This window comes from Lepidothrix coronata, unplaced genomic scaffold, assembly GCF_001604755.1.
Source record: "Lepidothrix coronata isolate B3197 unplaced genomic scaffold, Lepidothrix_coronata-1.0 Scaffold365, whole genome shotgun sequence".
NCBI lineage: Eukaryota > Metazoa > Chordata > Aves > Passeriformes > Pipridae > Lepidothrix > Lepidothrix coronata.
Genome location: NW_016690545.1, coordinates 196,652 through 213,116, shown reverse-complemented (window position 1 = coordinate 213,116; position 16,465 = coordinate 196,652). Strand labels below are relative to the sequence as shown.

At 61.3% G+C, this 16,465-nt stretch overlaps 3 protein-coding genes across 3 annotated transcripts in view; 2 read left to right on the top strand and 1 right to left on the bottom strand.

Moving 5' to 3' along the window:
• The first annotated feature begins 1,968 nt into the window (after positions 1–1,968).
• On the top strand, positions 1,969–9,007 carry SMARCD1 (SWI/SNF related, matrix associated, actin dependent regulator of chromatin, subfamily d, member 1). The gene is made up of 13 exons (XM_017838862.1): positions 1,969–2,133; positions 2,208–2,395; positions 3,220–3,262; positions 3,350–3,472; positions 4,085–4,207; positions 4,691–4,807; positions 5,133–5,234; positions 5,526–5,687; positions 5,794–5,891; positions 6,324–6,459; positions 6,770–6,892; positions 7,123–7,224; positions 7,377–9,007. Exons 1-13 carry the CDS (start codon positions 1,969–1,971, stop codon positions 7,428–7,430), a joined length of 1,536 nt encoding a protein of 511 aa, XP_017694351.1. The 3' UTR covers positions 7,431–9,007.
• Positions 9,008–10,124: 1,117 nt separating this feature from the next.
• Positions 10,125–15,197, top strand: GPD1 (glycerol-3-phosphate dehydrogenase 1). Its single transcript, XM_017838871.1, has 8 exons — positions 10,125–10,234; positions 10,425–10,602; positions 10,933–11,073; positions 11,481–11,619; positions 12,497–12,609; positions 12,898–13,131; positions 13,378–13,484; positions 13,726–15,197. The coding sequence occupies exons 1-8, from the start codon at positions 10,194–10,196 to the stop codon at positions 13,820–13,822; spliced, it is 1,050 nt and encodes a 349-aa protein (XP_017694360.1). The 5' UTR covers positions 10,125–10,193; the 3' UTR covers positions 13,823–15,197.
• Positions 15,198–15,858: 661 nt separating this feature from the next.
• Positions 15,859–16,465, bottom strand: part of CERS5 (ceramide synthase 5) — a gene marked incomplete at its 5' end in the record, with an annotated part of 17,660 nt that continues 17,053 nt past the window's right edge. Inside the window, one exon of the mRNA XM_017838861.1 lies at positions 15,859–15,948. Within this exon, the coding sequence (XP_017694350.1) occupies positions 15,859–15,948 (90 nt within the window). The remainder of the gene's footprint in view (positions 15,949–16,465) is intronic.

The window sequence follows — 16,465 nt, the reverse complement described above, 5'->3', positions numbered from 1 at the left end:
GTGGCCCTTGCTCCGGGTGCCTCAGTGAGCTCCAACCTCTCTGCCAGGACCTGTTCTGCCCTGGGAACTCATCCCGAGGGATGTGGGCACCTCAGTGAGCTCCAACCTCTCTTCCAGGACCTGTCCTGCCATGGGAACTCATCCCAAGGGATGTGGGCACCTCAGTGAGCTCCAACCTCTCTGCCAGGACCTGTCCTGCCTCGGGAACTCATCCCGAGGGATGTGGGCACCTCAGTGAGCTCCCCAGGTCCTGTCCTGCCCTGGGAACTCATCCCAAGGGATGTAGGCACCTCAGTGAGCTCCAGCACTGCTGCCAGGACCTGTCCTGCCCTGGGAACTCATCCCGAGGGACACAGGGCTGGAGGGTGGGAGCTGCCGTGTCCTCCAGCACAGGCAGGTGAATTAACACACACACACAGAGCTGTTAATCCCTGACAACTCCAACACCTCCGTGGTTTGGGATCCAGCAGGAGCCACCAGCTGGAATTTCACCCGGGTTAACCCCGGCAGTGGCACTTGGAGCACAACCCCTACAGGAACACATCCAGTGTCCTCAAAACCCTCAGCTTCAAAGAGCAGAAGGACCAGACCAAAGCCTGGGCATCCACAAAGGCCCTGAGGACCCCGTGGAGACGGAATAACAGGGAGTGGGAGTGGGCAGGGAAGAGTGAAATGCCAACCCCTCCCAGTCCCTTGGCTCTGCTCCTGTCCCCGTGGCTCCTGGAAATGGCAGAGGAGTGTTCTGCATTTCAAGCAGAGCAAAGCTCTGATCCCTCCTGGCCCGAGCTGGAGCCGCAAAGGCCACGGGGTGGGATTTGAAGAGGAGCAGGAGAGGAGAAGCCCAGGAGGGTGTTAATGAACCCCATTAACTGCAGCCAGAGCTGCCCCTGCCTGTTCCCTGCTCAGCACATTCCCTGTCCAACCTGCCCTTGGACACTCCCAGGGATCCAGGGGCAGCCACAGCTTCTCTGGGAAACTGTGCCAGGGCCTCCCCACCCTCCCAGGGAGGAATTTCTTCCCAATATCCCACCTAATCCTGCCCTCTGGCAGTTGGAAGCCATTCCCCCTTGTCCTGGCACTCCTTTGGAAATAGTCTCTCTCCCCCTTTCCTGCAGGATCCCTTCAGGTCCTGGGAGGCCACAATGAGGTGACCCCAAAGCCTTCCCTTCTCCAGGCCGAACAATCCCAGTTCTCCAGCCTCTCCTCACAGCAGAGCTGCTCCATCCCTCTGATCCTCTTGGAGCATCTCTGGACTCTCTCCAGCAGCTCCACGTCCTCCCCGTGCTGGGACCCCTGAGCTGGAGTCAGCCCTCGTCAGCTGATCATCACTAATTGTTTAATTAATGTGCCGTGGGTTAATGCCGGCTGGGTTTGTGTCCCTCCTCTCTCTGAGCTCCAGGGAATGGGAACTTAATGTTAATACTTGCAGAAAGTGGCCTTTCCCTTTCCCGTGGAGCTCCCTGTGGGACCCCAGGGGAGATGGGAATGGGCATTTGTGCCTCCCTAAGCTTGATCCCGGAATGCTGAGAGATGTCCCTGCCATGTCTGGATGTTGGAGCCCTTCACCCCTCAGGGACAGACCCTGAGCCCCCAGGAAGAACACCCCCAATCCCATCCTTCACAGACCCTGTTCCCATTCCCAAATCCCTCTGGATCCTGTGCCCGCAAACTCAAACCCCTGTTCCCAACCCAAAACCCCCAGGACCAACACCCCCAATCCCACCCCTCTCAGACCCTGTTCCCATCCCAAATCCTCCAGGACCAACACCCCCAATCCCCCCCCAAATCCCCAATTCCCCCTCAACGCCCCCCGCCCCAAATCCCTTCGCCCTCGGTCCTCCCCGCGGTCCTCCCGCCGCCAGGGGGCGCCTCCGGCGGAGGGCGGGGCTTGGGGGGCGGCCCCTCCCCGCGTGCCCGCGCGCGGCGCGCGGGGCCGTTTCCGGCTCCGCTCCCTTTGTGCGGGACAAGATGGCGGCGCGGGCCGGGTTCCAGGCGGGGCCCGCGAGCGGCGGCGGCGGCGGCGCCGCTCCGGGGGCCGCGCTGGGCCCGGGCGCGCCGGGCGGGGCGGTTCGCATGGGCCCGGCGCCGGGGCAGGGCCTGTACCGCTCGCCGCTGCCCGGAGCCGCCTACCCGGTGAGGCGGGGCGGCGCGGGGCGGGGCGCGGGGCCGGGCGCGGCGGGCGCTGACCGGGTGTGTTCTCTCCGCAGCGCCCCGGGATGTTACCGGGAGGCCGCCTGGCGCCGCAGGGCCCGGCCATGGGCCCGCCCGGCTACGGCGGGAGCCCCGCGGTGCGGCCCGCGCTGGCGCAGGCCGGGCTGGACCAGGCCCGCAAGCGGCCGGCGCCGCAGCAGCTCCAGCAGGTGCAGCCGCAGGCGGTGCCCAACCGCAACCACAAGTAAGGGACGGGGGGAAACGGGGCGTCCCGGGGTATGGGCACGTCCCGGGAGCATCCTGGGGGCATCCTGGGGCACTGGGAACATCCCCGGGCGGCTGGGACATCCTGGGACATCCTGGGACATCCCAGGGCAGCAGGGGCGTCCCGGAGCATTCTTGGAGCAGTGGGGACATCTCAGGGCATCCCGAGGCATCCCCGGGCAGCAGGGACATCCCAGGACATCCCTGGGCAGCTGGGATATCCAGGGACATCTCAGGGCATCCCCGGGGCAGTGGGGACATCCTGTGGCAGCAGGGATGTCACAGAGCATTCCTGGGACAGTGGGGACATCTGCGGGCAGTGGGACCATCCCAGGACATCCCTGGGCATCCTGAGACCATCCTGGGGCAGTGGGGACGTCCCGAGGCTACTGGGTATATGGGCCCAGCATGATGGGCATCCCAGGGCATCAGATGTAACCCCCTTTCCGAAGGATGTAACCCCCTTTCCAAGGGATGTAACCCCCTTTCCAAGGGATGTAACCCACTTTCTGAAGGATGTAACCCCTTTTCCAAGGGATGTAACCCCCTTTCTGAAGGATGTAACCCCCTTTCCAAAGGATGTAACCCCTTTTCCAAGGAATGTAACCCCTTTTCCAAGTGCTCGGAGGGATGGGAGACGTTGAGGTCAGTCAGTGCTGCAGGGCTCAGGTAACTGGTCAGTCCCACTGGGGCAGGCTCAGGTAACTGGTGAGTCCCTGCTCAGTCAGTGCTGCAGGTTTGGGAATTCCCGTGGCCAGATCCGTTCCCGTTTTCCCACCTGTTTGTGCCTCTTTCCCCCGGCAGCGCCAAGAAGAAGAAGATGGCAGACAAAATCCTCCCTCAGCGGGTGAGTGGGAGCCAGGGGGAGGTGAGGGAGCCGGGGGCACTTTGGGGGAGCTGGTTGATGGGAATTTCCATCCTTGCCTGGCTGCAGATCCGGGAGCTGGTGCCCGAATCCCAAGCCTACATGGACCTGTTGGCCTTCGAGAGGAAGCTGGACCAGACCATCATGAGGAAGCGCTTGGATATCCAGGAGGCTCTGAAACGTCCCATCAAGGTAGGGGAGTGCAGGGCAAATATCCAGGGGTGTGGAGGCTCCTGGAGGCTCCAGGCAGCAGGAGGGCACTGAGGGGTCGTGTCCTGGGAGTGTGGAATGTCGGGAACCTGTTGGGCACGGCCAGGGAGTGGGAGCAGCCACTCAGGAGAGGGGAAAATGAGGCAGCTGAAAACATTAAGCTGAGTTTTAGCGAGGCCTGAGCAGGAGGAGGGAGGCCTGGAGGTGAGAGCTGAGGCTGAGCCGACGCTTTTCCTTGTGTCCTGTGAGTGTGGAATGTCAGGAACCTGCGCCCTGGGCACGGCCAGGGAGTGGGAGCAGCCGCTCGGGTGAGGGGAAAATGAGGCAGCTGAAAACACTGAGCTGAGTTTTAGCAAGGCCTGAACAGGAGGAGGGAGGCCTGGAGGTGAGAGCTGAGGCTTTTCCTCGTGTCCTGTGAGCGTGGAATGTCAGGAACCTGCGCCCTGGGCATGGCCAGGGAGTGGGAGCAGCCACTCAGGAGAGGGCGAAAATGAGGCAGCCGAAAACACTGAGCTGAGTTTTAGCAAGGCCTGAGCAGGAGGAGGGAGCCCTGGAGGTGAGAGCTGAGGCTGAGCCGACCCTTTCCCCCGGCAGCAAAAGCGGAAGCTGCGCATTTTCATCTCCAACACCTTCAACCCGGCCAAGTCGGACGCGGAGGACGGCGAGGGCACCGTGGCCTCCTGGGAGCTGCGGGTGGAAGGGAGGCTGCTGGAGGACGTAAGTGGCAAACACCCCACCTCAGAGGAGACTGTGGCTCTGGAGCTGGCACTGAAACCAAGTTTCTTAGTGTCCGAGAGCGCGGCTGGGGCTTGATCTCCTCCTCCCGTCTCTGTTTTCCAAGGAGTCTGGTGGTGACGAGAGCGAGAGCCCAGCCTGGAGACCGAAGGGTATCCCCATGGCGGGACAGTGAGTTGTCCAAAGTTCTTAGAGCTGTGAGAATCCCTGGTGAGAGCAGCTCAGTGTCCCCAAAGCTCTGAGAACCAGGGCATTGTACGTACCCGCTGAGGGGTTTTGCTCTCACCAGCTTGTCTCTAACTCCAGCCTTTCCCTTTTTCTGACTTGGAAACTCTGATTTTTTTTCGAGCCCACGTTGGTGAATTCAGGTGTTCAGAACTTACAGGAGCTGTCGTGCACGGTGGCTGTTGCTTGAGTGCTGAGACTTGCTGTCCTAACCCCTCTTCCCCCCTGTGTTGCTTGCAGTCTGCTCTGTCCAAATACGATGCCACCAAGCAGAAAAGAAAGTTCTCGTCCTTCTTTAAATCTCTGGTCATTGAACTTGATAAAGACCTGTATGGCCCTGACAATCACCTAGTAGAGGTGAGCTGCTTTTTGCTGTGTTATCTCTGAACGTGGGTCGGTGTTTCAGCTGGGGGGGTTTGTGTGTAGCACTTGTGACCTGGGAGGTGGGGGATCCCCGAGGTTCCTGGGAGACAGGAGCTCTTTGGATCCTCCCTTAAGCTCTTCCTCTCACCTGCTGAGGGTCTGAATAAACGTTTTAACTCTCGTTTCAAGCCCTAAGTGGGAATAATTTGAGCTTTCTCCGGGCGGGTGGGATTTACTGGCGAAGCTTCTGGGTGCCCAGCAGCGGGAGCAGAGGGGGCGCAGGGGGAGGGTTGTTTCTGAATTCCCTCTCCTGTCCCAGTGGCACAGGACTGCCACGACTCAGGAGACAGACGGCTTCCAGGTGAAGAGGCCGGGGGACGTGAACGTGCGCTGCACCGTCCTGCTGATGCTGGATTACCAGGTGAGGCAGGGGGAAAAATTCCTCCCTGGAAGCCTGGGGAGGCCCTGAGCTTGCCCAGAGAAGCTGTGGCTGCCCCTGGATCCCTGGGAGTGCCCAAGGCCGGGTTGGAGCACCCTGGTGCAGCGGGAGGTGTCAGGGGGGTGGGACTGGGTGGGCTTTAAGGTCCCTTCCAACCCAAACCGTTCCACGGTTCCGTGCTGGGAGCGGCAGTGCCTGGCACCATCTCACCAGTGCCTGGCACCATCTCACCAGTGCCTGGCACCATCTCAGCCCTCCGTGCTCCTCATGCAGCCCCCCCAGTTCAAGCTGGACCCCCGCCTGGCTCGGCTGCTGGGGATCCACACGCAGACCCGGCCCGTCATCATCCAGGCCCTCTGGCAGTACATCAAGACCCACAAGCTGCAGGACCCCCACGAGCGGGAGTTCGTCATCTGTGACAAGTACCTGCAGCAGGTGAGGGGGCCCCTGGAGCAGCTCCTGGCCCAGCTGCCCTGGGTGGGTGGGATGGGCAGGGGGTGGCTGCCCTGAGCCCCCCCCTGAGCCCCCGTCTCTGCCCCAGATCTTCGAGTCCCAGCGCATGAAGTTCTCCGAAATCCCACAGAGGCTCCACGCGCTGCTGATGCCCCCCGAGCCCATCATCATCAACCACGTGATCAGGTGAGGCTGCTCCATGGGAATTCCCGTTCCCAGGAAGGGCTGGGTGAGGAAGGATCACAGGAGGATGGTGTGATACATCCTGGTTTTAGCAGCAGCTCCCGTGTTAACCTGTCATCACCCTCTGTTACCACATCCCTCTTTTCCAGAGGCTTTCCCACATCCATGCTGTCCTTTGCCGTGGACAGAAACCTGCCTGGAGCAATCACTCCTAGTGCTTTGCTGCTGCTGGGACTGAGGCTGACACTGGCACAGCTTGTCCCTGTCCCTGCCTGCAGTCCACGTGCTGCAGCATCCCAGAGGAGCTGCATTTGCTCCTTGAGCTACTTCCATTTGGACTGCTCCCAGATTTTGCCTTTTTTCTTGACCTACTAACTCATTTTGGCTCCTTTCTCGAGCTGCTCCCTGATTCTGCCTTTTTGTGGGTGTCCCCAGTGTTGACCCAAATGACCAGAAGAAAACAGCCTGCTACGACATTGATGTGGAGGTGGATGACACCTTGAAAACCCAGATGAATTCCTTTCTGCTCTCCACAGCCAGTCAGCAGGAAATTGCTGCTCTGGATAACAAGGTAGGAAAAGCTTCTTGGGGTCTGCTCTGCTTGGAGCTGGGCAGGGAAGTGTCTCTGGAGCAGGTGAACCCAGACAGGACAGGATTGTTTGGAAGCTGGAGCGGGGTGAGCCGTGCTTACAAACTGGTGGCTGCACCTGGGAGCGTAAATTTTAAAGCAAACGGTCCGTGGGAAAATTGGGGAATATTTAGGGCAGGAAACTGGGAACTGAGAGTCCTCTGACAGGTGTAAGTCAGCCAGAATTTGCCCTCTTGATGTTTGTGACCTTTCCCTCGTTCAGCAGCTCCACTCCTGTGTTTGTGCCCTTCAGATCCACGAAACCATCGAGACCATCAACCAGCTGAAGACTCAGCGCGAGTTCATGCTGAGCTTCGCCCGGGACCCTCAGGGCTTCATCAACGACTGGCTCCAGTCCCAGTGCCGGGACTTGAAGGTAAAAAGCTTTGTCTTGTGTGGAAGGTGGATCCAGTCACACGCTCCCCTCATTACAGCGAGCTCCTGCAGGGAGAGAGAGGCAATTTCCTGCTTGGAAGCACAACTGGAATTGGAGTCGAGCACGAGAACGTGACCTGAGCGCTCTGAGAGGAAAGGGGAGGGTTTGCTGGGCACAGCCAGAGCTTTTGCACTCCCTGAGCTGCTCTTGTGTCCCTTTGTGCTCTGCAGACAATGACTGATGTCGTTGGGAACCCCGAGGAGGAGCGGAGAGCCGAGTTCTACTTCCAGCCCTGGGCGCAGGAGGCCGTGTGCCGGTACTTCTACTCCAAGGTGGGTGCCCCCGAGCAGGGCACCCTCTCCCTGCCTGTCACTCCTCGGGGTGCCCTCTGCCAGGGGAAGGGGCCCAGTCTGAGCCCAGCCTTTGCCAGCTGGGTGCTGTGGTGTTGCCCCAGCAGCAGTTACAGACTCGGCTTCTCCTGCAGGTGCAGCAGCGACGGCAGGAACTGGAGCAGGCCCTGGGCATCCGGAACACATAGGGCTGCCCTGCTCCTGCCCAGCAGCACGGCTGTTTGTGGAGACAGAGCTCGCTGGTCCAGCTCCCAGGATCCCACTCCAGCAGCGAGGCCCCTGTTCCTCCTCCTGGCGTTGTCCCTGCTGGGGGCAGGTCCAGGACAGCGGGGCTCTCGTGGGGTGTGACAAGCAGACAGGCTCCACCCAGCACACATTTCTACCTGGTTCTCTTCCTGACTGTTGCCTTGTCAGCCCCAAGGCTTCCAGGAGCCTCCCCGTGACTCCGTAGCGTCCCCGGTAGCCAGAGCTGACTTGGAGCCTCCTCCCAGCCCGTCCCTCCCCAGCCAGCCAGGGTGCCCCTGTGGCACTCGGGAAGCCTGGCTCTGCTCTAAGGTGTGGCTGGGCTCTTCCCTGCCACGGTTTACAGCCCGTGCCAGGCGCTGTCGTGGGCAGGATGCCGTGGGCTGACATACCTCCCTGCCCTGACCCCCCTCCTCGGAGGGTGCTGCTGCACTGGGGCTGCCCCACGGGTCACTCCCCTCCTCGAGGAGGTTACTGGACTGTGTAGAGAATTGCTTCTTCCCTTCTCCCTTTTTCCCCTGTGCGTTCCCTTTGTGTTCTGTGACGGGCTGTCCTGGGCTGGGGTCACGGGGAGAGGAGGTTTTGGCTTCCTGCAGGGCTTTGGAAGCTTGGAGTGATGCAACTCCCTGCCCTTCAGACACCTGCACGTGGGTTCCCAGCAAACCACGTGGCTGCTGGTTTTCCCTGGAGCAGGGAGAGGGGATGCAGCAGCTGCCTGGAGCTGTGCATGGACACAGTGCTGTGGGCTCTTTGCTTTGGGGCAGTTGTCCTGTGTCACCTGCTGTGGGGACCAGAGGCTCCTTCGTGTGGATCCGAGGGTGGGACAGGACAGTCCTGGGGAATGGACGTTTTTCCAAGCATATGTGAGTTAGCAGGTGTTTCCACGCCGAAGCTCCTGTGGTTTTTAGTCGAGTTTTAGGTCCCGGGGCTGCCATAGGGCCCAGCATGGTTCAGGAATGTACAAATAGATTTACTGTGGGGAGCAGCAGCCCCGATGCCTCTTCATGGAATGAATTACTGGTGGTCAGGCTTAGGAGTGTGAAAACGGCTCCTCTTCACCCCAGCCCCGCTGTTTCTGCTCGGGACTACAATGCAGATGGACTTGAGAGTTGGGATATCCCAAGCTGTCCCTTGGGATAGCTGCAGGATCCCCTTCCTGCCCAGCCCTCCCTCGCTGTGGCCGAGGGGGCTGCTGTGAGCTGTGGCCCTGCTGCTCCTCGTGTCTGTGTGTAACTACATGTCTGTGAGTAATAGACTCTCCTTTGCCCTCCTGAGACGCTCCTCTGTGGTACTGGGGTGAAGGGCTGGGTGCTGGAGAAGCAGCCCCTGACTCCTCAGGGTACTCCCACGTGAGGGAGGCCGAGTCCTGCGTAGGCGAACGTAGCTGTTGCAGAGTAACTGCTTTTCTTAACTGAATAGTTACGGTTTTTTTCCATGGACCAAATCTTTTTTTTGTTTTTTTTTTTTGTACTGTACCCTTGTAGACGTCACCCAGTTTTAATAAAAGACTCCTGTGAAGGAAGCTGTCCTCCTCCTTCGTGCTGGCAGCTCCCCATGGGGGATGACACTCCAGTGACAGGACAGGATTATCTCCACTTTCCTCCCTTTTTTTTTTTGTCTTCTCAAAGCCAGCTGGGTTAAGTGACTGGAGAGAAAATGTTCCTCATATTTTGGCCTTTTATAGCGAGCCCTCCATAGAGGGATCTCCCAGCTCACACACTCTGTTAAGCCTTTGCAAAAGTGCTTTTGTGCTAAACAAAATAAGAGCAGAACTGGAAATCCAGTGGCCAGGGCTAATAGATCCTGAACTGCCCAGTGCCCAGCCTGTTACAGGCCCATGGGGACTCGGGCAGAATTTGGAGGAAACTGTATCAAAGTTTACGTGCAAGGGTTTAAAATGATGCAAAAGGGGAATTGTTCTCTTCGCCCTGGTGGTTGATAGAACTGAAAATGCCTCGCAGCAAACCTGGGAGCCCCTGGGGCAAGGAAAGGATCCTCTGTGAGGAGGAAAACGCTGCTGCCTCAGGCTGTGATTGAGGCAGGAGCCGAGTCCTGGGGCTGCACCAGGTGGTTCTTCCTCCTTACCTGGGGGCAAAATGGCACTTTTAGGAAGACAGAACGAAATGCTTTTATGCAGAAAAGGGGGGAGAGGCTCGGCAGGCACAACTCAGACCTCCTCGGGGGCTGCAGCTCCTCCCGAGGGGCAGCTCCGGTCTCTGCTCCCTGTGAGCAGGGACAGGACCCAGGGAAGGGCTGGAGCTGTGTCGTGGAGGGTTTAGGGGGGATCTCAGGAAAAGGTTCTTCCCCCAGAGGGTGGTTGGGCACTGACCAGGCTCCCCAGGGCAGTGGGCACAGCCCCAAGGCTGCCAGAGCTCCAGGAGGGTTTGGACAACACTCCCAGGGACAGGGTGGGATTGTTGGGGTGTCTGTGCAGGGCCGGGACCTGGATTCTGATCCTGGCGAGTCCCTTCCAACTCGGGACATTCCACGATTCCGCGATTCAGCGAGTGACTCCCGGTTCTGGAGGGGATCCGAACCGCTCCAGGTCTCTGCACTTTGCCCCCGAGCGCGGAGCCCCGGCCGTGCCCGCGGTGCCCCCGGGGCGAGGCGGGGCCGGGGGCGGGCCGGGGGCCGCCCCTGCTCCGGGGCGCCCTTGAAATAGCGGGCGGCGGGTCCGGCTCCCGCAGCGCCCCGGTCCTGGCACCACCATGGGTGGCAAGAAGGTTTGCGTCGTGGGCTCGGGCAACTGGTGAGCACGCCGGGATCACCCGGGTCCCCCGGGTGACAGCACAGCGCGGTCCCTTGTCCCCCCCGGTGGCACCGGTCACAGGGTGGGCAGCGGTGCCCTGGGCTCTCCAGTGCCCTGGGATCCTCGGTGCCCTGTGTTCCCCCGTGCCCTGTGCTCCCCCGGTGCCCACGGCCCCGCTGTGCCCACGCAGGGGCTCTGCCATCGCCAAGATCGTCGGTGCCAACGCGGCGCGGCTGAGCGGCTTCGAGAGCCAGGTGAACATGTGGGTGCTGCAGGAGGAGGTGGGCGGCCGGCGCCTCACCGACATCATCAACGCCGAGCACGAGAACGTCAAGTACCTGCCCGGGCACAAACTGCCCCCCAACGTGGTGAGTGTGGGGGCTGCCAGCTCCGGGGGGCAGAGCTGATGGCTCCGGGGGGCTGCTGGGGTGGGAGGGAGGGGATGTGTGGGGCTCGCTGACACCCTCCTGCTGACCTTGATCGGCGTTTGGATGAGCTGCAGCCCTGGCTGCTCTCGCTGCCCACCTTTGTGTCCCCCCCTCCCTGGCGTCCCGCGGGCTGGGCTGGAGGCCATGTGGCTGCCTCCGAGCTGGCACCATCCCGCTCTGCTCCAGCCCTTCCCCAGCCCCTGCCAGCCCTGGCAGGGACCTCGGTGTGGTGACTTCGGGCCCTTCCTTCCCTTCCTGGTCCCTGTGCAGGTGGCAGAGCCGGACCTGCTCAAAGCCTGCGCGGGGGCCGACGTGCTCCTGTTCGTGGTGCCCCACCAGTTCATCGGCAGCATCTGCGACCAGCTCAAGGGCCACGTGAAGAAAGAGGCCGTGGGGATGTCGCTCATCAAGGTGGGAGCGGGAGCCGAGGCGGGGAGGAGCTGGAAGCAGCCCGGCTCGGAGGGGCTGCAAGGGGAATCCTGGGATTTGGGGGCGGAAATGGGCTCTGGGGTGATGGGGGCACGTGGGGAGGGTGGGGGCAGAGTCTTCGTGGGGATTTGGAGGTGCTGGTGGGGAAGGGTGAGAGCACGTGGGGGATCTGTGAGGAGCAGGGCACAGCTCGGCCCATCGGGAACACAGTGGGAGCGTTGCAGGACAGGGAATGGCAGGATTGGGGTGGGGGGCAGGTGTCCAGGAGGGGCTCACGTCTCCTTGAGAAGGTGGTGATCACTCAAAGGTTGGACTCGGTGATCTCAGAGGTCTTTTCCAACCTAACTGACTCGGTGGTTCTGTGACCTCTGTCCTTGGCTGTCTCCCAGGGCGTGGACGAAGGACCAGATGGGCTGAGGCTGATCTCGGACATCATCCATGAGAAACTGGGAATAGAGATGACCGTGCTCATGGGGGCCAACCTTGCCAACGAGGTGGCAGATGAGAAGTTCTGTGAAACCACCATCGGTAAGGAGCCGTTGTCCCTCCTCGTTAGCAGCCTTCGTTTGCGATGAGAGGCAAAGTGGGGGGCACAGTGCAGCTCAAACTGCTGGCTGAGCTGGCCCTTTTCCCTGGGAAGGCAGGAGATTCCCTAGGAGCTGGCTGAGCTCATTCCCAGGGTTTATGATGGGATCACTCGTTTCATTAACAACAGAGCTGTGTGGCTAAAACATTCCTGCCAGCACCGTGCCTGGCACAAGTTAAAGGGGTGGACACCATGAGGCACTTGAGGAATAAGTTCCATCCTTCATTTCCTTGGGCTTCACGGGATGCTCACCTGGATCTCACATTATTACCCGGCCAGGGCTGCTTGGACGTTGATCTGGTGGCTGTTCCAACACCCTCCACACCGTTGGGAGCCGTGCACGGAGCCAAAACCAACACAACAGTTTGCTGGGTTAGGGGCTGTGGGATTCAAAGTGCCTGTGTTTAGTGAAACAACAGCCAGCACGCTGGGCAGGAGGCTGGGGAGGTGGAACAGAGCCCACGGTCCCTGTGAACACACAGGACCCCCGCAGCAACAGGGAGGACACCGGGCTCCAACCCCAAATCTGCAGCCTTTGAAGATGCCTTTAACCTACTGGGCAGGTCGTTTGTGTCTTGCCTGACGAAGCAGCAGGGATTGTCCCTGTCCTCCGGGAGTGCCAAGGCTGAGCGGTGCTTATCTGTCAGGCCGTGTGTGCCTGGCTCTTGGGGGACCTGCAAATGTTTGGCCACGTCCATCGGTTGGGCAAGAGGTTCCTGTCCCTGGATGAGCTGCAGGGGAGAGCACGGTCCTACCTCGGGGTTTTTCCCCATCATCTTCCTCCTCCTCCTCCTCCTCCTCCTCCCTTTGTCTCCTCAGGCTGCAAGAACACGAAGCACGGGCAGATGCTGAAGGAGCTGATGCAGACCCCCAACTTCCGAGTGTCGGTGGTGCAGGAAGCCGACACCGTGGAGATCTGTGGGGCTCTCAAGGTGGGTGTGCAGGGCCTGGCCAGCAGAGCCTGGGGGGGCCTGCAGGGCTCTGCAGGGAGCTCTGGGGAGGAGGCTGCCAGGGGAACGGACCCCACTGTGGCTGCTGAGACCTTTGAGGCAAAGGCCAGGCTTTGGAGGGACCTGTCCCGTCCAGCTGCTTGGAGGGATGATGGGCACTGGCACAGGCGGGAGCTCGTGCTCAGGATCCCCACACGAGACGAATCGTGGGCACAGCAAAGCCTGAGCTCCGCTGGGAACAGATCCCTCCACGTTCCCGCTGTTTTCCAGAACGTGGTGGCCGTGGGAGCCGGTTTCTGCGACGGGCTGGGCTACGGCGACAACACGAAGGCCGCCGTGATCCGCCTGGGGCTGATGGAGATGATTGGCTTTGCCAAACTCTTCTGCAAGGGCCCCGTCACCCCCACCACCTTCCTGGAGAGCTGCGGGGTCGCCGACCTCATCACCACCTGCTACGGGGGCCGCAACCGCAAGGTCGCCGAGGCTTTCGCCAAGACGGGGAAGGTGAGCGGGGCTGGGAGCGGCTGGGGTTGAGGGGGGGGTTGTGGAGCTGTGCCAGGGCAGGGTCAGGCTGGATCCCAGGGAAAGGTTCTTCCCCCAGAGGGTGGTCGGGCGCTGACCAGGCTCCCCAGGGCAGCGGGCACGGCCCCAAGGCTGCCAGAGCTCCAGGAGGGTTCGGACAACGCCCTCAGGGACAGGGTGGGATTGTCGGGGTTGCAGGCCCGGCTCCTCACTGCTGGGTTGTTTCAGTCCATCGAGCAGCTGGAGAAGGAGATGCTGAACGGGCAGAAGCTGCAGGGCCCCCAGACGTCTGCTGAGCTGCATCGGATCCTCAAGAGCAAGAACGTGGTGGAGAAGTGAGTGCTGGAATCTGCTGGGCTGGGGCTGCGACCCTTTCCTGCAGCAGCAGGGGAACCCCCCCCTTGGTGTCTCAGCTGTTCAGGGCAATCCGTGCACTGCCCACATCACGCCAGCCGGGCAGGATTCCTGCTGGATGGGGCCCAGTGCCACTGTCCCACCTGCTCCCGCTCGTCAGGGCAGCAGTTGAGGTGCTCTGACCCTGCCAGCTGTGGTGTCTCCGTGTCCGTCTGCCCACAGGTTCCCCCTCTTCACCGCCGTGTATCGGATCTGCTACGAGGGCAAACCTGTCACTGACTTCATCAAGTGTCTCCAGAACCACCCTGAGCACATGTGAGGGGCTCTGCCTGCCAGGCCGCCGGCCCTGCTGAGACGTGCAGAGACTCCTGCCCACACCAGCCCGACCTGCTGCCCCAGCTTTGGGAGGAGTCCGGGTCTCCTGGGAGCCTTGGCAGGGCGCTGGAAGGGCAGAGGGTCCCTTCCCCAGCCCTGGACGCTGCCAGCCTGAGCCTGGCACAGAGGTACCCGCTGACCTCCCTCTCTCTGCGAAGGGCTCGTTTAGTTTCTGCCGCTCTCTAAGGTCTGCCCTGAGCGGGACTGAGCATCTTCCTCCTTCCACTTCCTCCTGCTGTGATGGATTCAGCTCTGGGAAGGACTCTGTCGTGGTTGATACGGGCTGGGAGGACAAACAGTGCCCCAAGTCCTCCCCCTTAGCCCCGCGGGGCCACTCTGGGTGACACCAGCCCTTCCCTGCCTGCTGCTGCTTTTGGCCTCCCTGCCTGGTGGAGAGGGCACAGTCCCCTGCCAGGCTCCACCCGCTGAGCAAAGCTCCTCAGGACTCCCAGAGGTGCTGAGAATCTTCTTTCTAAGCAGCACCAGCGCCAGGCAATGGCATTCCTTGCCACCCTGCCATGTGCTGCTTCCCGAGCCACCCCCAGCTGCTCCTGCTGACCCAGTGCTGCTCCACAGCTCCAGAGGGACACTTTGGGCCTTGTTTGTTTAGAGCTTTTGCTCTCGCAATCCCACGTGGCCCCTGCCCCGGGGAACTCCCCTGTTGTCACAGCTTTGCCTGTGCGAATTCCACCCCCGCTGACTTCTCTCCCTGTCCCACTTTGTCCTCTGGGGCTTGGCACTGCAGGGACCAACCGCCCCCAAGTCTCTGTGCCCCCTGCCTTGTACCTGCAGAGCCAGGGGGTGGGTACAGGGCACCTGGGTCATGTTGCTGTTAAACAGACGACCCACAGCCACACTTTGCCCTCTCTGGCTCGCTTCAGCCTGTGCTTTTAGCCTGCTCTGTGCTCCCACGCGTGCCTGGCCGGGAGCTGAGGAGCAGGTCCCACACCTTCCCTGCCGTGGGGATGCTGCAAACTGCCCGCTGGCACAGGGGCAGGAATGGGCATGTGATCCACGACAGGTACAGGACAGGGCAGAGGTCTGGGGCCTCACGCTGGGCCTGTGAAACTTGCCCCTTGTCCAGGCAGATGCCACGTGTCCCCCCTGCTCCTCTGGAGCTGGCGGTGTTTGCTCAAGGCCAGCGTGTCCAGCGGTCACTGATCCTGCCTGGGCTGGAATTCTGGAATGCTGGAGTGCTGCAGGGCTCCCCGTGCCCCCCATTCGGGTCTCTGACGGGCACTGTGCTTTTAAACTGGCAATAAACACGGAGAGGAGAGGGGAGATGCTCTCCCTGCTCTGCGGCTCCGGTGCGTCGCTGCCGTTGGGTTGGTGCCTGCTGGACTCGCCGAGCGCTCAGAGCAGGGCACTGCCCGTTCCCTCCTGGCTCTGCACCCTCCCGTGCTGTCCCAGAAACAGCAAGAATGTCCCCGCAGGTCCCTGTTTATGTCACACAGTGTCCCACTTGCTTTGTCTCGGCAGCGGTTCCAGGATTAAAGTTTGGCCGCGGGACCGTGGCGGGCCGGGACTGCGGCGTTGAGCCGGGTCCAGAGTCCTCACCTGGGGCCTGCAGGAGCCGGGCCAGGACCCCACTGTGCCCCACACACCCCGGGCCTCCCCTCCTCTGATGTCCTGGCTCTGCACGCCGTGGGGTTTTATTCATCTCTCCCCAGCTGCTCTGCCCCGACTCGCCTCGTCCCCGGGTGTCTCTGAAGGTGCCTCGTACCGAGTGACCTTTGCAGGGCTCCGAGCCCTGCGCTCGGCGTCTTGTGAGGGGAATTTAATCTGCTGGCACTGCTCTTGTTTCTGTGCCTTTTATTAGCCACGTTTTCTCACCAGGCGCTCGGCGACCTTTAAATTCAGGGAGCCGGCACGGCCTCCTCTGCCGAGGAGCTTATTTGAGCTTGGAGGGAGGATAAAGGAAGTCCAGCGTGTTCCTGCAGGGCTGGCACGACTTGTAGTTCCCTTTGTCTCCGAGCGCTTTCAGGAGTCCGAGTGTTTGGACATGAGGCTCGTGCAGGAAAGAGGATCCCCGAGCTCTGCTCCCAAACTCCTGTCAGCACCTGCCTGGAGCTGCAGCAGGATCCAGCGGGGAGTTGGGTTTAGCTGGGAGCTCCTGGGAGGTGGAAATGCTTCGTGCATCCCCCTCGTGCGGGTTTCTTTGGCTCTGCCAGCGCCAGAGTCCCTGCAGAGCTTTGCTCCCGAGCCTCACCTGGGGGGGACCAGCACATGGATCTCTCGCTTTCAGACACCCCACACTGGAGCTGGGAGCTCCCGAGCTATAAAAAGTCTCTTCCCTTTGCCAATTGGAATTATGTTCTGCAGGCTCAGCACATCCCGGCGCCGCAGCCCCGGGAGCTGCTGCTGGTGCGGGAAGGACGAGGAGAGGGGGGAAAGGGTGACTGTGGCAGCCTCGGAGCTCCAGGGAGCCCTGGATGGAGCAGGGCTGGGACAGCGGAGTGCAAACGCTGGGAAGGAGCTGCGGGAATGGAGCAGCTGCCGGGGGGGCTTGGGGGAAGGAGGCTCTGGGCTGGGGGCACACCAGGGACCCTGGGCAGGCACCGGGACCCTGGGCAGGCACCGGGACCCT

What these genes read in the sequence shown, in the direction of transcription:
- SMARCD1 (XM_017838862.1), top strand. Translation starts at nt 1,969, where the DNA reads ATGGCGGCGCGGGCCGGGTTCCAGGCGGGGCCCGCGAGCGGCGGCGGC. An exon ending in TTGCTGCTCTGGATAACAAG is followed by an intron (nt 6,460 to 6,769) that starts GTAGGAAAAGCT and finishes TGTGCCCTTCAG; the next exon opens with ATCCACGAAACCATCGAGAC. An exon ending in CCCAGTGCCGGGACTTGAAG is followed by an intron (nt 6,893 to 7,122) that starts GTAAAAAGCTTT and finishes TGTGCTCTGCAG; the next exon opens with ACAATGACTGATGTCGTTGG.
- GPD1 (XM_017838871.1), top strand. Translation starts at nt 10,194, where the DNA reads ATGGGTGGCAAGAAGGTTTGCGTCGTGGGCTCGGGCAACTG. An exon ending in GTCGTGGGCTCGGGCAACTG is followed by an intron (nt 10,235 to 10,424) that starts GTGAGCACGCCG and finishes GTGCCCACGCAG; the next exon opens with GGGCTCTGCCATCGCCAAGA. An exon ending in CTTTCGCCAAGACGGGGAAG is followed by an intron (nt 13,132 to 13,377) that starts GTGAGCGGGGCT and finishes GGGTTGTTTCAG; the next exon opens with TCCATCGAGCAGCTGGAGAA.